Source organism: Pithys albifrons, chromosome 8 (assembly GCF_047495875.1).
Source record: "Pithys albifrons albifrons isolate INPA30051 chromosome 8, PitAlb_v1, whole genome shotgun sequence".
Classification (NCBI taxonomy): Eukaryota; Metazoa; Chordata; class Aves; order Passeriformes; family Thamnophilidae; genus Pithys; species Pithys albifrons.
This window is the reverse complement of record NC_092465.1, coordinates 18056125-18082396: the sequence shown is the minus strand read 5'-3', so window position 1 is coordinate 18082396 and position 26272 is coordinate 18056125. Positions and strand designations below refer to the sequence as shown.

Sequence of the window (26272 nt, the reverse complement as noted above, 5' to 3'; positions counted from 1 at the left end):
CTCAATTTCTGTTCCTGTCCTCCTGTTTGTGGAAAAGTATCTTTTCCTTCCTGCAGTTATTCTACCGGTGGGCCACCATTGAAGCATGTTACCCCCAGGTTTACAATGAAGAGAATAGAGAAAGATGTGAACATTTGCCACTTCTTTCCCTCTGTCCCTCTCCCACATGCAAATTGCTTTCTTGAGTGGTATGGGAAACTTCCCCAGCACAGGGAAGGGAAGTAGGTTAAAGCCAATGCCATGGCTATGTACACAAAGAGCACAGGTGATGTTATACTTCCTTATTTGTAAATGTCTCAGTTTTAAATAAGTAGAAAGAAAATAGTTAAATGCATCTTGTATTTATTACGGATCAAAGCACAGCCTGTAAGACTGACTGAAAAAGACAACATTGTTTTCTGATGTGGAAATAAGTATCTCAATGATCTAACTGACAGATGGAAGCAAGGAAGGAAGGGTCTAAAAAGATAGGATAAATAGGGGTCAAGTGCCTGATGCTTGTCAGCCTTATATTTAGTGTTGTAAAATATAACATTTATAATCATTACTATGTAGTTAAATATAAAAATAATTGCAATCAGTTACCACATTACTTCTTGCAATAGTATACATTCTCTGTTAGAGGTTATTTAACTTTTCTATTAGTTTCTCTAAGATTACTTAAACCACATCTGTGCAAGTTCATGGAAGCTGATGACACATGAACACATGCATTTCCATGTAAACTTATTATCAGGTGGTGACATTATTGGTTTTGATCAATTTGCATAAACTTTTCACTGTTAGCCTTGGGCAATACCATTAGCTGGGGATGGAGAAGCTGATGCAGACTGACGGTAATATTGCCTTTCTTAAAGCCTGAACATGATTAATAGTCAATCATCTATTGCAAACCTGCCCTTTTTAGATGGAACTAATCTGTCATTTTGTTTCATATTTCATTAAACAAGTCTGACCTCGTAATAAGATCACAAACTGCTAATGATACGGATGGAGAGAACTGCAAAATACGAAGACGGAAATTGTCCTTCCAAAGTGAAATAGACAAAGGTAATTAACTTCATTTCTTACATTAGACAGCACTGCTTCATTATTCATTGGTATTTCACTTGGTAATGCTGGGTACATTAGGGTCCCATGTTGGCTGTTGCTGTAGCAGCCCTTGAGAATCCAGATAGGCAGCAAAAATTCTCTGTGCATTATCCCCTATATGCTCATATATAACTGGAAGATATATGTTTCACCCTTCCATGACTTGACATTTATCTGTGCGGAGCTGTTCAAACATTAAGCTGCCTTACTACCTTTCAGATACACGAATATATGTATATTATCTCTTAAATAATACCTATTTTCTGAGGAATCATGTTTTAAATTCTTTGGAGAACCTAGTCTGATGGATTTTTTGATTTCTTCAGAAAAGTGCTTTGTTGAACTTCATGCTAGGTAGTGTTTCTCCCTGGAAATAAAATATTTTAAAATTTAAAATATTTCACTACACAGTAGGTTCACCATAGATTTTTATTCATATGGTAATGTGTAAAAGGTTGTCCTGACAAAAGTTCAGGTAATGTTTCATGTGCTTACATTCACCTCTGTGGCTTTCGAGACTAATGACGGAAAGTTCAGTGAAATAATAAACCATTTCATCAATATTCAGTACTGCTAAATACCAGGAACTGTAGACAGTAACTATGGTCAAACAGCAGCAGTCATGAAGACACCTAAACTGATACTCATAGGATTTCCATGTTTATGAAGGAAAAACACAATTCCTTGAATGACATCACACTTTTATGGTCAAAAGGTTTGTCTGACAAATTACTGGGTTTGGTATGCCTGTCTTTCACATCCCATAGTTAATTTTCAATCCTAATGCAGCATAATACCAATTTGTAGAGTGGCAGAGTAGCTGATAATAAATGGGAACACTTGAAACATACATAGCAGGTAGAACACTCAATGAAGGAAGGCTCTAATCCAGTGTGGCTATTTAGAACAATTACATTGGTGTTTGATCAGAGAAGCACTTTTAGGGCAGGAAGCCAAGACTGACAACAAAACTGTCAGGAAAATGTCCCCTTGAAACATTCAATCTGCTTTTCACAAAGAGTCTGTTGACAGAAGTGCTTTGCCTGACTAACATGCACATTTCTTATGAGAAAACATATGCTGCTACCTAGACAAGATGGAAGTGATCTTTCATGTTGTGCATGCTGCAGAATCACAAATAGGCTACTCAGGTGTCAATGTGGTTCCAAGATCCCCAGGCTTTTATTGTTCTTGCCCAGTTGACTACATTGATCTTCTTTGAAACATTTATTTACATTACTTTTGAAAGAATATCATTTCCCACTGCTTTGCTTCTGAAAAAAGTATCTCCACTATTGGGGAAGAAGAGACAAGACTGACAACAAGCTCCTTAGTCCTGGCAATGATTGTACAGCACCCGTTAGACAGAAGTGAGGTATGTTGGAAGTCCATCTGAGGAAAAGATGAAATTGTAAGAGTCCTTTGCCAAGAACTGCATACACTTTTGGCCCAGTGGTTATTGCCCCTCTCTGGTTTCCGTTAAGAATCCCTACATTTTCCCATAGCTGCAGCAAACAGCTCATAGTCATAGATCTTCACTGTCCTTTTCTGTGGCTCATCCTACATGCTTTATGAGGCCATAGAGTACTAGAGGTACTACTGGCTTGTAAATATTCTATTGATTTCAACCCTTTAAATGTAGGAGGCAGTGACATCATATTTTGATCAAGCATATAATGATAAATATTTGGGGATGATCCTGAAGAGTTTTTCAGAAGAACTGAAGTAGAAAAGACAGAGTTCCTGAACAAACAGCTGGCAAATACCTTTCTGGCCACAGTACACTGAAAGATTAAAAATATGTGTTATATGACTAATTTTAACAATCATATTTTGATTTCAGAACTACAATTTGAACAGATTAGAGACACTCAACATTCTCACTTATATTTTCTGATATTTTATTTTGTAATTACTTGGGGGTTGCTTCTGAAATGGTCTTCTTGCTGGCATTCTTTACTTAGACCTGTTGACCTGCTAGCATATTATGCAGCTTGAAATTGTATTGTTTCCATCTTTAGTGTGATCTTCAGGGTTTTTCTCCATTTTGGAGTGCTAAAAATGGGATTGTGTTATCTCAGCCTTTAGTTCACGCTAGCCTGATTTAGACCTTGTTGCTATGGTAACTTTCTGTGCGAGTTTTATCAGGGGTTAAACCAAAATCAACACAGCTCTCTGTTATGCATCTGCAGTTAGTACCACTATTTTTCCAATTTCCCTCTCACTCAACAAACACATATTTCCACCTTTTCTTACCTGTGTCAGCGAAAATTGATCTTAGCTAGTAAAGCTAGTAAGGGCTTCTGTCACATTTTAAAGGGTACAAGACTATTCAAGGAACCAGCTTATTCTCTGGCTTCCAGAACGGGTTGCAATACCACAAGAGGTCCCCTGCAGAAATTAATACACACACTAGATACTGGTTTATATTTGCTCCTACCCAAAAGAAATTCACTGCAGGTCTTTAAGAACAACAGATGATACTTCTTGCACAGGTGCAGGTGCAGACTTAGCCAGTTGCCATAGATGCTTGACAGGCAGCCAAGAAACTCTCTTTGTGACTGCTTAAAATTAGCAGCACTCCTGCCTGGCAGTTCCAAACAAAGCTCTCAGCTGGGTTGGCAAGTCAGTGTCCTGCTGAAAAGACAGACAACAAGCTTCTCAATCTACATGCAGTTGTCATTTTCAGCAGTGCAGAAGACAATCCTTTCTTGCCCATTTCTGATTTTCCTCTCATAGTTCTGTGGAAGTTAGCTAATTTTAAGGGAAATACATTCAGGCAAAAAGTTGCTGTTGCTCTGCTAGTTCTGAGTGCAGATCTACTATCCTGTGCTGAATGGGGCATCACTAGAGTTGTTTACATCAATATTAAATTCAATATATAGGTATACAAAGTGTAAATAGGCTCACTGAGAGCCTGAAAACTTGAAGCTTTGAAAAGACTTCTCTGGATCTCAAGCGTTATCACTTTTGCTAGCATATTTTTTAACTTTTTGTTAATGTTGGCTCTAAAATCTTCATCTTCTTGGGATGGTTCCAGCGTCAACTGGCCAGGAAACTCATAACAAGGAAATTTTAGTTTCATGGATGTGGTTTTAAAAGGCCACAAAAGAAAGTTCTCACAAAATCTTGTTACACTGGGTCTTGCACTTGCCCATGCTGCCACCAGCTGTAACAATTGAGTGGGATTTAAAAAACAACTTGCAGTGTTTAATTTTCAGAATATTGTTAACTAAGTAAACTCAGATTGCCTAATTTTAATGTGAAGAGTTTTCTTTCCTGACCAGAATTTTCAAGAAGTGTCTACTGATCTATTCTCAAAGAAAGCACAAAAGCCAGAGTTCTAATAAACTTCTAATTGAATCTTGACTAGTATAACTACCTTAAGTGTGTGTTGCTTGTAGGTATTACTCAGGTTAAGAAGCCAAACCTTATTAACACAGCTTTATTACACAAGGTATCCAGAGGCCATGGCTCTGGATATAGAATACAAGGAAACCTTTCAGGGACTGGTTCTCCTGCATAAAACTATGAAGTGGAGTGGTACCAAGAGAATGGAGAAACACCCCCTGCCCCTATTCTTTCCCATTCTTGTCCCCATTCCCCAGCTTATTTCTTTTAACGGTTACTTTATGAATACATGACTCAGCCAAGTACTGTGCTGTGTCCCCAGAAAGAAAGTAGGGTAAGAATCTGGAGAAAAATTCAAGCTGTTACTTAACTGTGTTAAATTGTTAGCATTATGCTGATGCAGTTGGCTTGGGCTTAATTAGAAAAGAGTATCTAATATTCAGACAGAGTGTTAGGTCCTTAAATGGCCAGGAAACAACTATGATATTGGCAGGCAGCATATGGCTGGAAATGAGATCTCATGTCCCCAGAATCTTACCTTAAGCATGAAAGCCCCAACAAAAAAGTACCTTGTCATCAGAGAGCCCACCAGCACAGAGTTCCCTCTGGTCCTGTTATTGTAATTGCTGATACCACAGTGCCTAGCAGCCACCTCAGGGAGCTTCCATACAAGAGTTTTTTTCTGGAGTTCCTTCCAGAGAGGCTATTTCCAAAAGCCAAATCTGGTCAAAATGTTGTGTGCAGTCACACATACCCATAGCCATGCTTCGGAAAAAAAAGTTAGTAATAATTATGCTACAGTGAAAGCTACATTCATTGTAAAAGAGAAGAGAATTCTAAAATTGATAGAACTAGTTTACTTCCTGAGGTATAAATTAAGAATTGTCCTTCCATTATCTGATTAGCATTAAAGCTGATACAAAACAAGAGAGAGGAAAGAAAATGCAGACAGAAGGCTGTCACTCCATCCCCAGCAACCCATTGTACTGAAAATTGCACAAAAGAATAAATGAAGGATTTAATACTCACTTTAACTTTTAAATTCTTGGCTTTTTAAATGTGTCTCAAATTCAGTTATTCAAAAGTAGTTCTTTTCTAAGTCCATTTAAAAATTGGAACATGGATCCTTATGGAGAATTTACCCAGACTTCAGTCCACGTTGAGAGGGGAGGTTTCAGTATCTTCTGCTGTTCTCTATTTCCAGAATCAGCCAAACTTTCATAGCACAGAGAGGAAACACAGCACAGCAAAGGACACGTTAATGCACCAGACTCTCACAAGCACCACTGAACAATAATTCAAACAATTCTCTCCAGTACAGATAATTTCCCCCACCATCACTATCCAATCTAATGAAACCTTTCACCAAAACTGTCAAACCTTGCTATAACAATGGAATGTGAATAGTTCATATCTATATTTATATCTATCTATACCCATAGTATATTTAACTAGTGTAGGCTTAGGACCTCCCAAATTATGAATGACATTGGAATTAAAGGAAGCTTCTACTATTAAAAACAATCACAGAAAAAGAACTCTAAACCTTTTTATTACTGAAAGGATAAAGTGTTTTAGCCTTCATAAAATACTTCCAGTAACCTACTTTTCTTAGTAATAGGGATCTTCCCGCATAGTTACAAGACAGACAACATTCTCCCTTGGTGTTAGTCAAATACCACACACATATCTGACAGTACACTTGCAAGTAGGGGGTCCTACAAGATGGGAAATTTGAAGGGAAATATAATGAGTAGAAGTGAGGAAGAAGGAGGAAAACAAATATGTGCTGAAGACAGTAAGAATTTCCAAAGCTCCAGTTTGAGGAACCATTGTAAGACTTTGGCATAGTTTCAGATTTTGAGGTCTGACAGGTCCACAGACATCTAATTGAAGGTACTGAAGCAGGACTTTCAGATACACAAAATCATGTGCCTGATGGAACTTCAGACAAATTACAGATTCACAGAATCACAGAATATGCCAAGTTGGAAGGGACCCACAAGGATCATCGAGTCCAACCCTTAGTCCTGCACAGGACCATCCCTAAGAGTCACACCGTGTGCCTGAGAGTATCATCCAAATGCTTCTTGAACTTCCTCAGCCTTGGTGCAATAACCACTTCCCTGGGGAGGCCATCCCAGTGCCCAACCACACTCTGGGTAAAGAGCCTTTTTCTAATATCCAACCTAAACCTCCCCAGACACAACTTCAGGCCATTCCCTAGGGTCCTGTCACAGGTCACCACAGAGAAGAGATCAGTGCCTGCCCCTCCTCTTCCCCTCAAGAGGAAATCATAACTGCAGTGAGGTGTCCCCTCAGGCTCCTTCTCTCCAGCCTAAACAAACCAAGTGACCTCAGCCACTCCTCACACACAGCTTCCCCTCCAGACCCCTCAACATCCTCATTACCCTCCTTTGGACACTCTAAGAGCTTAATGTCTTTCCTATGATCTTCAACCAAGCATATCTTCTACAAGACATCTCTCTGTCAGCCCCAGCCTCATGAAGAGGCATCAGGCGCTTCTGGCAATCTGTGATCTGGAGAGCTGTGTCTGCCATCAGCAGGTCTGCCTGGCTGGAGGCTTCTGACATGGCTGGTCCAGTGACTCCCACAGCTCTAAGGGACTGAGCTCTATGGTGTGTCAGCACCATAACTGAGGAAGCTTCAACTAGTATGTTAATAAGACTGGGGCTGAAAGGATCTTTTTGCTCTTCCTTGCCTTATTTCTTCTTTCTCCCAGCCTATGAAATGTCTCAGGAAATGTGTGTGCACCTTTAAGAACTCTTGTCTCTGCCATTTTCTGAAAATGGTCAGGCTTTGTTATAACTGCATCTGTTTTAAAAGATTATTTTTAAGGCAAAAAAATCTCATATGGAAAGAATTTACTTTCAGTTGTTCTTTGTTTCACCTGAGTTCTGCTGGATATTATGCTAACCAAGGGTATAACTATAATATGATGTTCACAGAAGGAGAAATTGCAGTAATGTATTCAGACCTCATCACAAAAATCTGGTGCTGTTACTAAATTAATTTTTTAGTAAATATGTGATGACTTCAGGGTTCATTACATTGTGGGTGTTTTTTAATTTCTAAACTGTGGTCCTCAAATTTGAAGAAATATCCTTATCACTGAGTAGGTACTGTGTGCTTTACCACTTCCTCTAACCATAACTTTCCACTATTAAAAGTGAACTGCAGTGCAACAAACCATCAGATGTCCCCACCTGCAGGGACAGAACTCTGAGCCTGGCTATAGGCCAATTTCATTCTGAAAGACAAGAGCTCCATCACTAAAATTCAAGGTTTATAAAAGTCTTAGGTTTGTTTAATTGGATTCAGGGTTAAGTTATAGTACTTTCTGATGTTTGAGAAGAGTTAAATAACTCTATAGACAAGACCAAAATCAGTTTTCAGAAAAATTTGCTGGTAGCAAAGATGGAGTAGCTCTCATTTAAAATGTTGCATACCAAATTAAGGCCTTAATTTTATCTATTCCTCGTCATATGTTTGTAAAGATTGTGGCGATCATGTCCTTCTCCCACTGGAAAATAAATCCACTAAAGTTTCTCATACTGTTTACCATAAGACTGTTTACAGTATTTTATTTCATATATGTTATGTTTCATATATTGCTACATGTTATATTGCATATAACAATTTCATTGCTGTAATAATATATTTTAAAGGAATACAAATTACTTTAACTTTTTTCTTTTATTCTTAGATAGAGGAACAATATTGCAAAAAGGTTCCCCATGTTGCTTCACCATAGCAACACTTACCTACTGAATGACCAGACACAGTTGCTTATTCATTTTCATGTTTACAAGCAGTCAGCTTTCTCCTTTTTGATACTCTTCCATTTGCCAGTCTATCAGAAGGCACTGAGCTATATTTAGAAATGCACTCCATACCAGTCACATTCAAATAAGTATGAAGCAAACAGCAAGAAAAAAAATAGGGAGCATTTCAACTAGCCGTTTAATGATCCTAAACTCTTGCTCCACATAAAGTACTGTTCCACATTACCAGTACTTTTTGATACTAGTGATTCCAGGAATTAGGATTACCATTTTCCCTGATTGATGTTAAGCTCCTCCTCATCCATATGAAGAAAAACATAGGCATGGTTTGAACACCAGCATTCAAATAAGGCATCAAAAGTTTAGATTTTTTTGATGCTTTTGAAATTTTGCACTTTTTCAACTCTGTTTGTGGTATGGTATTTAACATACTACCTGAAATATTTGCTCTCTGATTTTCCTTCAAAATTGTAGCTGCCTGTGGTGTATGGGTGGGCACACAGGTGGTTTTCTGCTCTCTGACAAGGTAACAGACATTTTTAAAGTAAAAAACATGTCAAATAGTCATGATGACAGGAAAATATTTTGTTCATACATAGAAAGACAGATTGACCACCACAGGAATATTTGTGAACATCACACAAGAAAGAGCTTGTAACAGTGGAATCAAAATACTTGCTGTGAATCTAAAGATGGCCAGACCTGCGAACCATTAACCATCCGTTCATCCAGGTCACAGAGTGCTTTCCACTTACCAAAGAGTGCTCTTGGTGTAGAGTAAAATAATATGGTAGGTTTTTTCAAAGGAAAGGGAAAATGTCATTTCTGCTGAACAGATTTATAATTATGCAGATCATGTCAACGATGAGGATTATCTGTTTTATGGTTTGGAATATAAATTGCTTTCTGTGGGAGTGAGGAAGCCATTCACCTCATTTCCTTCACAAAATTGAATTTATCTCAGCATCTTACAGGGCTTTTTATTGGATGGCTGGAAGGGACGTAAAAATCTACCACTTTTGAAACACAAGGCTGCATAGTTAGTCTGATTGCATATGACAAATTGCAATTAATGAAATTACAGCAATATTAAACCACGTTGCTCCACATGTAGTATATTACTGACACTTTCACCAATATTGTTTGCAACAGACTAATACATTAAGAGAAAATGCGTCTGGATCATGCAGAGTAGCACTATCTGAATAATGTAAAATTTCAATACAAGACCACGTCACACAAAAGAAACCTGTCTGATCTCTTGTATCCATCCCTCCAAGCTAGATTTTAATGCCCATTTTCTGCAAGTCAGTGTCATTGCTATATGACCCAGACTTGTGACAATCCCATTTCTTCCCTTCCTTTGCCAGTGCTCGTGCGAAAAGCAGGACACAATGCTTCTGAAAATTACTTTGAAAAATTTGGAAGTTCCAGATAGCAAATGTCAGAGGACATTGCTTGTAAACTTGGCAGGCATCCATAACACATAACAGGCTAAAACAAGTCTCATAAGGAGTGTAAATGATGTTTGCACAGGTCTGGTTAAGGGGGAAGTTACAAAAAAATCATCTTCAGTAAAATACACTTTCTAGCACTCAGAATCAGAGAGTGAAACTTATCTCACTGGAAAAGGAAAGAGGAAGCACTAGAACTCGGGGCAGGAGGGAGGTGGGGTTTAATGATTCTGTTTGGAAGCAGAACAGAAAGGAAAAAAAGAAACCTTTTGAAACCTGTGCGACAGAAAGTGAACTTATCCATACACACACAATAGAAAACTTCTCTGATGGAAAATTCATTCCAAAACAATGACTGGATTTCATTACAAAAAGAAGGAGAAATTGGAGAAATTCACGTTTTGAATAAATCACTGCTTAAATATTATTTGTGACTTATTTTTCACTCAGCCAAGGTGTTGAGCTGAGCTACAAAGCTTGCATCATCATCAGGTCCTGAAGAGTCAATAGAAAAAAGCAGTTTCTATTTTAATTCACACTGTAGGTGCAGAGTATCACAAGATTATCCTCCAGACAGAAGAATCTTCAGCGTTAAATATAAGTCCATTCAAACAACTTTGACTCTCTGAGTGGAGCCAGATGGCTAGAATATAAAGCAACAGCAGTAAAGCCAAAGATGTCTATTTTGAAATAGATCAGCTGATGAACAAATCTTCTCTGAGTTCAATAGGCAGGACCTTACATTCAACTGATCTCTGCTTTGCTTCTCATCCCAGTAAGTTCATTACACTTGGACAGCATTTGGAAAATAATAGGTTCTGTTGTTCTGATACAGATGGAGACTAAATGCAGAGATATCAACTGAATTAGCCTGGTTTTACAGCAGTGTAACTATTAGCTGAATCTGGCTTCATGTTTCTAGATATTTTAGTATTTTATGAATATGATAGATAAGACAGTCTGCTATACTTCAGCTGCTATACAGGTTTTTTTGTTAGAGTCTCAATGACCTCTTCTTTAAATGAGCCCACTGATTGATTTGTATTCCACAGAGTGCTTATTACAGCTGTCGTTAGAGCACAAAATCCCATGAACATAAAAAATTACCCTAAAAATTGGCAATTTCAAGCTTTCATCAGAAGGTCTTTTTCACAGGTTGAAGTCAGTCAAGCACTAAGTAATTAAGACAATTTACTGTAGCATGACTATGTATTTCACCATATATTCCTGAAGAAACTCCATGGGAGACACCTACAATAGAACATTCTTATGAAGATTTCTTTTGCTTTTGTACTGTTTCAGAGATGGAATTGCAGAGAACATGGCACTTGACTCTCCAGAGCATCCCACAAGAGCTTTACACGCTAGTCCTTCTGCAATTGTATTGACACCTTTGCAGTAACAGAACATCACCAGTATCAGTTAGAACCAGTAGTCCTGCTTAACAGAAGTCACTTCAGACCAGGGTTGTGTATCCACTCCTGGAACCTCGAGAGGATACAGGAAGCTTTCTTCAGTACTGGGTTTATGTTGTTCACCTCTACCAGCCCTCACGGCTCACAACTGCCTGGACTGTTACAGGCTGCTTTTTCACAGATACTGCATTCTTTTTATGTGCTGACAAAGAGAATTAGATGAGGCCACAGTTTCATTTCCTTTCAGTGACCAGAAAAAAAGAGAAGAAACCTAGAGAATACACTAAACATTGTATTAGCCACCACTGTAGGCTGTAAAGACTACAGACATTCCAGAGATATGTTGATTAGTAATTAGCACAAAGCAGATGGGAAATCATGCTGTCTCCCCAGGAAGTTAATGCAAACTAGTACAGTATTTATATGTTGTTGAGACTACCCTGTTAAAATGTGTTTTAAATAAATAGCAGAACTGAAATTTTCTTGACATTTCAGATAAAAAATAGGTAAAACCAAATATTGAATAGGAAATTAGCTTCAAGTTTATGCTGAACAGAGATCAAGACATCTCTATATTCATAAATGATCCTTCTCAGGTTTAAATCCTATTTAATTTTTACAATGTGTTTTTAAAGGTATCTATTTTAAATCTAGGCTTGCCACATCTTAAGAGAACTAAATCTGCTATTGCTCAGTACAGACCTTGAACATGTTTAATGAAAGATTCATTCTCAACTTGACTGATACTGTGCTACCATATATATATTACAGAATGTTGAGTTCTTTTTCAAAAAATTGGATGCTTGGAGAATTGCAACTAATTCTAAAGGCTAAGGAATTTGGGCTATTTTGGAAAGTTGTTTTGAGGTAATCCCACAAAGTCAAACAAGGAACCCCCTTCTTTTTGTACCAACAGGATTTCTCTCTACCATATCACTCCTACAATAAGTGTGGAGAAATATGTTCTCTGTTTAGGTGGGCCCAGAAATTTTGGGGATGAGTGGTAGATTAATACATGAATACATTCCCTTCTGGGAAAAGAATAATCAGCAAAGACACTCTCATGTGAGAATAACTTAAATGAGTATTTCTGATACTAAGTCTAGCACACATGACTGTCAGCCTGTCAAGACTGTGAGAAATGCCCAATAATGAGATGAATTGGAAGAGGAAGTGAAATATTTGATTTTTTCATAAGCTTTGGAATATAAGGTATCCTCAAATTTCATCCTCACTGGGGGAAAAAAAAAAGAAAAAAAAAGGAAAACAAAAAAGACTACACAGAAGGACTGTGTTGGATAAAATCTTTGTTGTTTTGATATAAACAACTTTTAGCAAAATAAGTTATGGTTTATGGAATAAGAATCTTTACCACATACATGCAAATAGACAGTGAACTTCCTACCTGATATAATAATCATGTCCATTGTCAGACCACAATAAACTGGAATACAATTTCATGAACTGATTATTGTACACAATTATTTCTGTTTTACAGATTATTTCAAAGAGAATGATCAGAGTGATCCTGAACCCTCAGGAGATACTACCAGGTACTATCAATCTACTAAGAAACATTTTGAGGAGAAAAAAAGTGGGTCATCATCTTTTGTATCCTCCATTGAAGATGAGCAAAAGCCCCTGTTCTCTGGGATAGCTGATTACCCATCTGTAACAGAGAAAACCACAGAGATGGACTTTGAGGAAATGGATCATGACACAGAAGACATTCTTATTGACAAAAGAAGCAACTCCTGCAAAGGTAATCCAGCTGTTGCTATTTTGTAAACTTTGAGCAGAGATCTCTTTAGTCTGATTAATCAAACTCATTTTCAGAATGATTCTATCCATTCTTTACATAATACTTTTGTGTTTTCTAAAAGCTTAAGAAAAATATTTTAGATAAAAAATTATTATTTCTCAAGAGGATTACTGTAATTTAATTCGGTGTCTGTGGGACTGGATTACAGAATCTCCAAAATGTCATTCTATGTTTTGTTAATAAATTGTCTTGTAACTGAATTACCTTAGGAAAGTAATTTTAAAAAATTCTTTAAAATTGTCCACTGGTACTGGATTTCACTGAGTGCCCATGGATGAAAACTACACAAAAAACAGTAAAGAATCTCTCAAAGAGTGTTTAATGTGTCAAGATTGGATGACAGCAAAAAATTGTAAAGAGGTAGATAAACTTAGTGACTGTTCCTCATGCACCAAAAAAAAAGTTTTCAGGTAACTAGTTTCATTCAATGCCTTGACTAGGCACAACAAAAATTAAATAAAAAAGAATGCTATTCCATTTCGCTGCTGTGTTGATTAGACTGCCATTACATCACACAGAACAAATCCTGGCTTCCATAAGTAACATACAAGAATAAAGATTTGAGCTTTTGTGTATGACAAATGATCAGAAACTATTAAGCAATCTTAGATACTTTTACATAGAGTTAAATCACATAATTAAAATTACATTAATATACTATTAATTTTCTCAGCAAAGTGAAAGGAAATTAAGGAAAACCTCTGGACTGATACGCAATTTAAATATTGCTGCAGGATCGTATGTATTTTTTTCAGTCTGAAGAGAAAAATTACATATTTATTGTTTAATGTTGTTTCCCCTAGCAGTTTCCATTGAGGCAATTTAACCATTTAACCACAATTCAATAAACTTTAGACTTTGGGGCTGTCATTTTAAATAAACCTAACGACTAATCAGACCAAACAAGGACTTTTTTTACATCTCAGAGGTATGAATATGTGAAGTCTGGTGTCCTCAAGTTAAGGCTCTATAAATCTGCACCACACAAACTTGTTGCATACATAATGCAATTGGAAAGCTTACCTTTTCCCTAACAATAACCAGAAATGTGTCCTTGCAGCTATAGCAACATTTTCCACGGCAACCTATTGGAGATTTTATTTAAGCTAAATTTAGCATATCTAAAGGTTACATATTTTGATTAAGATCACATTCTTTTTTCCATTTTGTAATTTAGCATTTCTAGTAATGTGTATCAAAGGTAATGAGCTTCCTTGAAACTTTCATAGAAAGTTCAAGGTCAGTAAGATTAGCTTTGACTGATATATGTTTTAAACCGAATTCTCATTCCTGCTATTAACTGGAGATTGATTATAACTTACCATAAGACTAGTTACAAACATAATGAAATAGTGAAATAGACTCTGCTTGTATGTGTTCTCATATATTATGGTCCCTTATAAATCTTGGATACAAATGCACTTGTATAAAGCTACTCCATTACCACTGTGACTGATACATATTTAATTACCTTTTGTTTTGTTTTAAGCTTTGGTCATTACTTCAATGAATGGAAAGACTATTAATAATGTATTGTATAATGTGGGCAGAAACAGTATAAACATCTCTCTCATAATCCTAAAATTAAACTTTTAACTTTAAAACATATGGTTCTTTTGTGAAGATCTGATAATGTTTCTGTAGCTGTTAGCTATATGTGAAGGGAAAATGCTCTTTTCACTTGGTCATTATTTGGGCTATAAGATTGATTCTTGAATTGTTCAAGTGGACCTAGTTATACATTTATTGATTTAGTTCTCAGTCTAAGATTCCTCAATCCCTGGAAGACCATGGCTGGTTATAAAGTTGCCACAGCTGCTGGGCTTTTCTGGGGTTACTTACCTCTCTGGAAGTACCTCTGAAGACATTTAGATCAGTAAAATACCATATTTTATAGTGTACTAACTTACTTATAGTGTGTGACCTTATTTTGTAATTTCAGTGCCAATTCATTTGCTTTGTCACAAATTAAATGTCTATTATAATAGTCTCCAAATACATATTCTGGGACAAAAACCAGCTGTGATTTCCCTGGGATAACCCATGCCATTGAAAATGTGTGATTTTATTGAACAATTTTTTTTTTGTGAAAAAGAACCAACATCTTGATTTTTACCAGACATTATAAGCAGTGAAATCCTGCTGAAATTCACTGCTTTTAAGTCCACCAGAATTACCACATCCATTGCACCTAAATCCATGGTTTGAAATTTTACCCCTGAATTTGTCATAGTCTGCTCTCTTCAGTTTGCTGAGAGCTTTCCAACTTTGCCTTGGACACTGCAAATTGTGCCATGTGTACCTCCTAAAACCAAATTACATGCTTCTGTGACACCTTTATCTCTTTCCTTCTGTTGGCTTAAGTGGCTGAGAAGATGAACAGGTTCTGTGTAGCTAAGATGAAATCTCTTTCCTCTTCATTCTGCCCAGCACATAAAATCAGTTATAGGTCATGTCACATGAAATTCAAACACTCTCTACAGTTTCAGAAAAAAAACTTCTACCACCTGCTAACCAAAGATCAGATAATACAACAACCATTTTTCCCCAATTAAAAAAAAATGTTGAAAAAATAAAAAAGGAAGAGTTTCCCTTCCACTTGGAGTCATGCAGTGAGAGCTCCCCTTCCTGGTTAAATCTACTTGAAATACTAAATCTAAGCAGGCACTTTTTTCTTTTCCTTTTTCATTTCTCTTTACTTAGAGCAACACTGCTCAAAGACATGCTTGAAAAGGATTAGCTATTAGCATTTGGACAAAGCTCTTACATGTCACCCATACTGGTTATTTTGTCTTTTCTTTGAAACATGGATCTGGCTGATATGGTTGCTTAGAAAAAAATTTATAAGTGTGAAATGAATGTAACCTAGGCTGAGTTATCAGTATGCAGTGCCAAGAGAAGTGTTGGGAGAAGCTCTGAACAAACCATTCAGGGACTGATGTGGGATTCAAATTCAACTGCTGCTGATGCTTTATAAGCAGTCAAGGAGTTTGTCCAGCTGTATGCTGAGGCAGCAGCCTGGGCACAGTAAGAACTTCAGTTAATGTTGTATAACTCCATATAGTTAAATAACTACAAATACAATTCTAATGGGAGTTGTATTGAGCAGGTGTTAAGCAGCATTTTTTATCACAGCAGAGAAGAATGAGTGGTACTGAGCAATTTTTGACTGCATGATAGATTCACTCAAAGTAAACAAAGGCTCAGAGTAGCAGGGAGAGCTGTAGAAAAAGCACTGTTTAACCTGAGAATGTCACCTGTAGGCTCTGCAAAGGTCACAGCAAGAGCTTCCTTCTATATCTGATAAGTGCAACTAATATATCCCATGATAAATGATGCGAAATCTTTCACCATCCTAGTGAACAGGAGAAATGCTATAGAGCCAAGAATGTAAAGTAATTAATAAATCCCCAGAGATAGAAATCAAGCAAATTGAAAGAGGAAGGAGAAATAGCTCAAAACAGAAGTCCAAGCAAAAGGAAAGAGCGTCCCTGAGTTCTTTTTGGTGCTAATGTGATCCAAGATCTGGGAGGGTCAAGAGGGATGGAATTTGAGGACAGCATATACAGGGTGAGACCTGGAATACCCATCATCATTGTTTTTACAAGGGGCTGGAGAGAAAATATAAATGGCTCATACAAAGAGTGTTTTTAAATACTTCATATATTGTGTATAAAATATACAAGGCTTAGAAAGGTAACTAAATTCAGAAAGATAGCTGAAACTATGAGTAAAAACCTTATAATGCAACTGGGATTTTTTTAACTTGAAATAAATTTATTTTCTCTATCTTAATCCAAAATTTTATCTGCAGTTCAAATGGGGAAGAAAAAAAGAAAAATATTTACAAGAAGCTTAATTTAATAATAAAGTGATCTCTGACTGATCCAGCAATGCTGAATATTTCACTCTTTTAGGAGTCCCAAATTATTAAATAAAATTAACAGGCGCCTGTCACCCTACAGTATTGTAAGAGTTGGAGATGTCTTGTACACAGTGATGTAAGGATTGGCTTGAAGAGTAGTGATGCTAAAAGCTACATCAATAAAAATCAATTTCTTTTCTGAAAATAATAAACAGTACCTTTTTGCAAGCAATATGAGCTGCATTAATCGCCCCTGGCTCAGAGGAAACATATTACACTTCACCAACCATGTTAAGACAAGTAGTGCTACAGTTCTTGGTAAGAAAGACAGAGCTGAGGCCTTGCCCCTTTCTCTAGAGGGAGCATTCCAAGGCACTATAACACATAACCAGAGCTGTAAATGCAATGAAGCAGGTCCTTTTATATCAAAAAGCTAAACAGTATATATACCTCAATAGCATATTCAAGAGAAGACATCATAGTCAGACCACTGAAATACACAATCAAAGACATTCTTGTAAATTATTTAATGCATTTAGGTTAGAACAAATATTTCTAATTTCAGTGAATAACAAATTGCTAAAAAAAACACTTGAGAAAATTGCAGATTCATTGATAAAGTAATAGAAATCAAACTAAAAGAAGAGACTTGTTTATCTACAGCTTCAAAATGTTAGCATGGATGTGACCACTTTTATCTTTCCTTAAATAGTAGTAAGGAACAAAGAGAGTTGTTCAGACAGTGTTCCAATGCACCAATTTGACTTTCAAGGTTTTGAGAAACAGGAATAAGTGGGTGCTTGAGAGATGCCAAAGCCTCTCTAACAATATGTTTATAAACCTATACTTTTATATGTTTTGTTTTTTATCAGATATCATCGATAAAAGAAATTGGGAGCAGGAGAACATCCAGGAGTACCAGGACTCCCCAGTTCAACCAGTATTACCCCACGTTACATGGGGGATCTGTGAAACTGAAAGTGATTTTATATATGGGGAAGTGGAGAATCGATTAGATTTACTTCAAGAACAACTCAACAGGTACAAACACAGATAGGACCAGAAAAAAGATGTGTGTGAAAGAGTAAATAATACAACTAATACGGATGATACTACAGAGGAATAAGTTTGTGCAGAAAGTTTCCAAAGAATTCAGATCTTCGAAAGCTCAAAAATACAAAAATATGCCTGATGGGAATATCACTTTGTTTTCCATAGGTGTTCTGAGGGGCCCAGATATCACCTATGTTATGCTTTCAAGATTCTTGGAAAAACTGATTCTGGGAAATCTGGGTACACAATTTTTAACTGATTGCCAGAATATTCATGTTTCTTACCTCAAAGGTAGCCACATTAGCTACTCTAAATTGCCTTGCAGGACGACTTTTTTTCTCAATAGACTGTTTAGATCATCTGTTTTTTAACCAAGAAGCTGTACTGAGGCACCTAAAATTGGTAAATTTAAATCTCACCTCATCCAGAATGCTGTTCCTAGACCACAGAATCATATTATCATTTGGGTTGGAAGGGACCTTGAAGACCATCTATTTCCAACCCCTCTGCCGTGATATTTACATGTCTACAAAATGCCAAGTTTCAGTATCTGAAGTATTTTTTTCTTTCCTGGAGACCCAAAGTAAAGCAGCCGCATGCCTTTAACAATGCATTGCAGATAAATTTCTGTTTTGATGCCTTAACTTATTTTGCAACTCTATACGAAGACATGAGATTATGCAAAAGCAAAACACTTAGACCTGTTACTATGGAAAAATGATGCTTTCTTGTCAGAATCCAATATCACCTTTGCTTAATACTGATGTACTAGTCTTTGCTGGCAGCTTGGAGCATCTTTAAAATATGGTTACAGAACTTTGATTCATCTTACACTTTAATTTACCATGTAATTTCATTTAATTTTAAATAGCCCTATGCTCAGGACAGTGGCTCTTTTATTATTTTCACTCTGCAACTCCATTGCTTTCAATATTTTTCCATGACAAATACTATGACACGCACTCAGTCCTAATTACACTTTAGTAGCTCTTCAATGGCATTTTATGCTGTATATTTTAGCAATCAGTTTAAAGCCAGGTTAACAGCAGATTGCTTCCTTCATCTACCAGAAGTCAATTAAACTGTAGTATTTTTCATTTCTGAGTACCATATAGTACATTAAACAGATATTTTATAAAAAAAGCCTAAATTGCTGCAATTTCTAATTGCAATAAAGTCAAGTAATCTAAGCTGTAAATGTCACATGACTAGACGCTTGCAGGTTTCCCATTGAGACTATGCAGTCTTCTGGTTACATTTCATTTCATGAAATCTTAAACTCTTGAAACTAAAGTTACATCTCAAATTTACCCATAGTTTTATCAAATTCTCATGCAAGTTCTCAGTATTTTCTTACGTAAGAAAATATCATTGTTGCTAAGGGACTAGGAACTAAATTGTTATGTATTTTACTAAGTCATTTCATTCTTATCCCTTCTCCTGTTTTTAAAGCTTTCCATGCTTTCAAGATTTTGGGCCTTGCTGGTCTATGACTATGACAAACATTATTCCTTCCTGCCTATGTCAGATCTGACCTGCTGGACTAAAAAGCATGGGCACTTCTCCCTGAACTTTTCCATACCAAATTAGAGGCTTAGCATAACATTCAATTATTAATAAACATAGCTGGAAAGCCGCTGTACAACAAATATGTCCCTAGAGCTGTCTCTATTTCTCTTCTTTAAACAATTGGAATTTCATGGAAACTATGGGCCAAGCATCTAAGGTTCTCCTGTTTGTTTGGGTGGCATGACATGGATTTGTTTCAAATTTTGGAGAATGGCAAAGTTTTATATGCAATGATAATGAATAAAGTCTACCAGAGGTACTCTTTGATTTGAAGTACCAAGAAACTTTTATCAAGTGCTAAAAAAGTGAGAAGGAAGCATTTTTAGAGTTAATTCAAAGTCAAAGACAATCATGGATGCACATCCTCCAATGTCATCTTTTATTTGAGAACAGGACATTTGCAATTAGCAAAGAACCCAAGGGAACTGAACAAGAGGGTGAGCAGAGCACAACTGACTCCAATGTTAGTCTTGGATTGAGCCTTTTTTTCTCAGAGATGATGCCACAAAAACAGTTCCTCCTGATAAAGGAAGAAATAGGATCCTAAATACCCTTTGGGCACAACTTTCAGATTAATTTCACAGATGCTTTTATAAATAAATTACATAGGCAATAGAGAACTCCAACATGACAAAAAATTACATCAGTGAAGTACCTGGTAAAAGTGAAAATCTGACAGCACAGGATCAATTCTGCTGCTGCAGGGAGCCCAAGTAGCAACATTCACAACATTGAAGGCTGCTGACAAAGATTTGTTTATCAGAAGCTGAGTTGTAGTACAGAAGGCAGTATATCTGCATTACAGTCTGTCAATGCTGCAGCCTTCCAGCAGCTGGGGAGGCACAATAGGCATTACCTATTCCTGAGTTTGTCACAGACCTTGGCAACACCATTTGACAATCATTTCAGTGCTATGGAATTTTAAGTATGAACAACACAAGCAGCTCAAGTGTTTCAGAAGTCATACAAAGTTGTGAAAAGGAAAAAAATTATTAAAAAGCTACAAAATTTGAACATCAGAAATGCTGATATTAATTCTGAGGCCTGAATAAGTCAGAATAAATTTTCACAGTAAGGAGACTTGGACTCTTGGATTTTTTAATGATCTTGGAAGCATCTTTCATTTTCTAACTGTGGAAAAACACAAGTGTAGTTTCTGCTTATTTCAGTGCATTATATTAGCAATGGGAATGACAGAATTAATTGTCAGATGCATCAGAAATAATGTCCCATGCTCAGCCAGTACAAATGAATTTAGTTATAATTTAAAAAATAGATTTATTTCAGTTCATTTCAACCAGATATCCCGTCCCCCATGTTGCTTCTTGTTGCAAATATAAGACAGAGTAATGAACTCATTCTTAATGTTGCAAAAACATCTGAGACAAGCATGCATGTATGTTCTGCAAAGGAAAGGGAGAGCCAGAACCTTTGGAAGGGCTCAGTACTCCCTCTACTGTTCTCTGCTGTTTAAGACACGGCCATACCAAAAGAAGCAATAGTTTTATTGGTAAGCTGCAGGTCCCTGTTGAATGCCTCTGTAATCAGTATGTTAAAATATACCTGTTCCCGGCCATGAATTAACTGACTTCGTGTTACTTCTCTAGGCTTGAATCCCAAATGACTGCTGATATCCAAACCATCCTGCAGCTTCTGCAAAGGCAGTCAGCACTGATTCCACCTGCCTATAGCATGGTGACTGCAGGAGCAGAGTACCAACAGCCAGCAGTCCGTGCGATACAAAAGCTTCAGACTGCAGCATCAATTAAAACAGACAGAAGTTTCAGTCCTTCATCTCAGGTAAGTGCATTCCAGTAAGACCAAAAGAGGTTTGCTATGCAGTGCTGGGTTTATGCTCTGAAACAAAACTTCAAACTCAAGAATGTTGAGATCTGTACTCTTAGATTGGGTCTCAAGATTCAGTCCTTCAGAAAGGGCTGCTAATATTTGTATCTTGATGTCATATGAGGAAGTCTGAGGAGACAAAAAGAAATCCAGGCTTCTACAATTAATCAACAGAATTGCATTCAATTACATTAAATCAAATGCAGGACCATACAAAATATTTCAAAACACTGCTTAATTTTCAAAAATGGTTTTCTGTTAACCATCTGTATGTGTTAATTTTGAGCAGAGCAAGAGCCTGGAAGAGAACAATTTAATTATTACCATCTTGTTTCTTCTCATTCCTTCCAGTGTCCTGAATTTCTAGATGTTGAAAAATCAAAACTTAAATCCAAAGAATCCCTTTCAAGTGGAGTGCATCTGAACACAGCCTCAGAAGACAACCTGGCTTCTTTTTTAGACCAAGAACATGACCAGTCTGTAGAGCGTCCCCCACAGCACTGTAAAACTTGTCTCCCACCAATTAGGCACCCTTCCTTGCCAGAATCTTCACTAAGCACTGTAGGAATCTTGAGTCTTCATAGGCATGTTTCTGATCCTGGTCTTCCTGGGAAATAGTACTTTTATACTATTACTTCACATGAAAATGTAAGTGCTTTTAATGGCTGTTTTTCCTTTTTTTCTTTTTTCTTTGTTTTTAATTTAAATCCTCTATACTTGACTCAGGGGCTACAAGGAATATACCATTATATGCAAAAGTACTGTATATTTTCCTAAATCTGAAGCTTGTAAGGTAAAGTTGAGCAGTTCTGATGTAAATATATATATATACACACACTAATTGTATGTTCCAAATATAAAATCTGCCAGCATTCTCAAGGCACCTTAAATTTTTATTTTTTTTAAATAACATGCATGTTCTGAAATTACAGTTTACGTTGCATGGAGATTACCATTTACTGCTGTCATGGAAATAGTATTTTATTGTGGATATGTCTTCAGAGCAAATAGGAGACCAATAACAATAATTCACATAGAAAAACTCCTACCTGATCAAGCTAAAATTCAAGAAAAATCCTCTTTCAGCTCACTTTTGAAAAGTGATTTATCTTTCTTGTAGTGAGCGTTTTATAATAAATCACAATTAGTCTGAATTTAAGAATAAGGTCACTAAGTATTCTGGGCTTGAAACAATTAGGACAGAGAAAACAGCCTCTTTCCAAACCAGTTGAAGGAGGGTAGTATTTTAACAGACAGAAAAACTCTTCAACATGTTGGAAAAGTATCACCATAGGTCACATCCACAAAATTCCATTAATTGAATAATTTGTTTCCACTACATTTTGGTTTTGGGTTTTTGTATTTTTTTTTAATTACATCATAGAAGTAAGCAGTCATGAGCAGACAGGTACTCTTCATCTGTCACACAAACATTATCAAATGCAATAAACCTAATTTCTATATAATACAGAAGACTGTGTTCCTTTTGTTCAATACAAATTACTAATAATCTTTTTAATTAAAAAATACTTGACACAGTTTTGGTTTATAATTATTAGGGTGGCTGTTTGCAGTTACCTCTTTTTACTGACTGGCCCCTTCACAAGGATTCGAGATAGGGTGAACACACACATACACCACGCACACATTCCTGTATGTGTGCATGTGTGTATTTTATATATGTACAGAGGTGTGTATGTATGTGTATGTGTATATATATTTATACACACACATACACACAATATGTGTATATACCTACACTTACATGTAGGAGTATAGATATAGAGCTATATATATATATATATATGTATATATGTAAAATCACTTTCAGGAACAATTGTAAACTTTCTTATTACAGAATGAGTAAGTTTAGCTTGTGTCCAAAGCTGACTACATTAGAATAAAATGATTTAAGGTCTGTAGGCTTTAAATACAGTATGTACTGTATGTGCATAATGCTTTGTGAATACTTAGATTTAATTTTATTAAAAATATTATTCTGCTTCAAATGTTGTGTTTATTTTAAAATGAAATTACCTTTTTATTACCATTTTTAAATATTTTAAAATGTTCACATGATTTTCTAATCTTACAGCTTTAATGTGAAATTCTTCTAGGAAGAGAACTGGTTTCAGAAAAGCATGTAATCCAGTTAGTGGGGGAGCACTTAAATCTTCACTAAAACCAAACTAAACCCTCTATTCTAAACCAGTAGCAATAGTGGTTGTCCACTCAGATACATATATTGTATGTTGGGGTCAGAATGAAACATGACACTTCCAGTCATACACAATGAGTAGATAAACCCAAGGTGGGTGAATCTTCCCTCATTTAAAATCAGTGTAAGTGTTTAGCTACTGAGCAAGGCTCTGCTCTACCTTTGTTTTTAATAATACAAAAATTAATTAACTGAATACCTTTGTAAGTGAAAAGATAAACCAACCCTTCCCAAACAAGATCAAATTTTCTTCTGCTTCATGCTACTGTTAATTGTTGAAAGGTCCAAATGCTGCAACAGGCTGACTACTCTTACTTCCACCACAACAACAGGAGGTCTGCACTGCTCAGTGCCTTGCAGGATCAGATCCTAGGGACCATTCAGAATCTCTGCCTGCATATACTCCATTGACACAGGAGTGCCGAATAACAAATGGCTTCTGCTTTTTGGTTGGTTGCTTGGTTGCTTGGTTGCTTGGTTGGTTGGTTGGTTGGTTTTTTAAATAGCTAGTGTCTATCTGCTCTATCTCAGTCTGGTAACTATTACTAATGTCTGTTACAAGGAACAGGTTAGTACATTTTCTTAAAAAGTATTTGTGCTTATGCTACATTCTAAAAAGTCTGGTATAAATTAAAAATAAAATTAATGAAAAAAGTATAATGCATGAGCATTGCTTTACAAAATGCCTTTTGTCCAGTTTCATCACTTGTTGTTTCACATTATTGCAAAGAAACTGAGCAAAACAGGTGGACTGGGAAAGGAGCATTGGGGAAGAAGAAGAGCAACAACTACTCCAGTTAATTCAAATGACGGGAAAGTTCCACTCCTTACTCCTTTTCTTGGCTCAAAGACGTTTTGTTTCTTCCCTTCTCTTTGTATCAAGAAATAAAATCTCAAGTGAAGGAAACTAAGGGAGACTTTACAATGTTATGGAGATTCTAAACTCCCTAGACATTTGCCAAGGAATGCAGAAACAAAAGATGAAGGTTTGGTGGCAATACTCTAACTGCCCCTTCTCTGCCAAAGACAGATCTGCCTTCGCAGGTACCTTCTTTTTGAGGTTCAGTGAAGTACATGAAGACCCATTACTTCTAGGTTTTTTATTCCAGAAGTAGTTACAAACCACTGACTTTGAAAATGTGTTAATTTTCTAAACAGCATAAACTGCCCCTCTTATTTCGGTTTTGTTAGTGTTTGGGGGTTTTTCTTTGTTTGGGGCTTGGGCGGAGGGGATGTTTGCAATATCAGCATAGCAGAAGGCACTATTCCTTCCATGACAGATGTACATAATACCACACCTGCAGATTAGCATCCCTGATGTTTCTATCCAATTCTGTTAAATATTCTTACACTGTGAACACATGTCTACACTGCATGGTGTGGTGATGTGGCTTGCAGTGCACAGTGTTGTGCCGTGTGGTGCTCAGCCATCATCTGTGCAACCTCACACTAGCTGGAATAAACAAGTTTTCTTTTTTTTCTTCATCTCTAGGAGTTTCAAGTGTCCTTTTAACATCTGCAAACTCTTAGAAACAGTAAAGGATTGGTGTGGAACAAATACACAGCATGATTTACCGCCACTACATACACAACAAAACAAATACACAAACTACCGATCTGCACACACTTGAACCCAAGTAAGTCCTGCAGACTCCTGAAACAAAGCCAGGAAGGCTCATGTGCCCTCCAGATAATGTGCTGAAGGCAGAAGAAGAAGTAGTGAGGGGAAAAAGACATGATACTTTCTTCAGAAGTCTTTCAAAGGAAATTTGCATAAAGCAGAAATAAAAAAGTAATGGCGAAGTAAGAGTGAAGCCTGGGTTAAGCAGAAAGGCAATGAAATTAAAATAAAAACAAATGAAGTTCCTTAAAAAATAAACCTCCAGCTGAAGGAAGCTCCTCTGAGAGCAGAATGCTGCAGCACATCTGAACATGACAAGCAGCTGAGGGCAGAATTTGAATTATGGAAAATTTTAGACTGGGAAAGGACCTCTGGAGATAGCTGGCTTCCTTTTAAAAGCAAGGGATTAAATCAAGGACCTTGTCACGCCAAGTGTTGAATATGTGTATTGAGGAAATTCTCACTATTTCTCTGGGCAATATATTGCAATGTCTAATGGTTTCTAGACTGAATAATGATTTTTTCTTACACTTGGACATACTTTCCCCTGAAGAAATGTGTTCGAATTATCCCTTGTCCCGTGTACCCCACTGGAGAGGGATCCAACTCTTAGGAGCTGGAAAACTCTTGATATCCCAAAACAGGTTCTTTCACCCAGTGTGCAAGAGGCTGATACACACACACAGAGCCATGGTATTTGATTTATTCACAGTTCGGCACAGAGAGGGGGGCTGATCTGTGCAAATCTACAGAGACAGCACCATGACTTTCAACATTTTTTTATACATTTTAGCAAACAAAGGCATTAATATTCATTGGGTACAAGTTACATATTTATTAATTAGTACTCTATTTTCTATTGGTTAGATGATTCCCTCACTTCTTATGTTAATTAGTTCACATGCTCAGTCTTTCTCTTTGTTTTAGTCAACGTTTCTTGAATGGGTAGGCACAATTACTCCTGCTGGAATTACCTTCTACCCAGTCAGAGCCGATTTCAGCACAGTTGCTGAGTTGGTTTTATTAGTTTCTTCCTTACCTTGGGAGTTCTGTCAAATGTCCTTGAGGCCCATCAATACTGTATTCTTTGTGTCTGCTATCAGTGGTGCATCCTTCTCTCCAAGTTTTATTAATCTTACCCTAGGACTGAGATCATTGAAA

The 26272-nt window shown here is 36.7% G+C and overlaps 1 protein-coding gene across 1 annotated transcript in view; it reads left to right on the top strand.

Annotated features, from left to right (window-relative positions):
- Positions 1-21960, top strand: part of KCNH7 (potassium voltage-gated channel subfamily H member 7) — a 209232-nt gene extending 187272 nt beyond the window's left edge. Inside the window, exons 12-16 of the mRNA XM_071562509.1 lie at positions 951-1050; positions 12617-12880; positions 17678-17846; positions 21035-21227; positions 21624-21960. Of these exons, the coding sequence (XP_071418610.1) occupies positions 951-1050; positions 12617-12880; positions 17678-17846; positions 21035-21227; positions 21624-21890 (993 nt within the window). The 3' untranslated portion in view covers positions 21891-21960. The remainder of the gene's footprint in view (positions 1-950; positions 1051-12616; positions 12881-17677; positions 17847-21034; positions 21228-21623) is intronic.
- The last annotated feature ends 4312 nt before the right edge of the window (positions 21961-26272 follow it).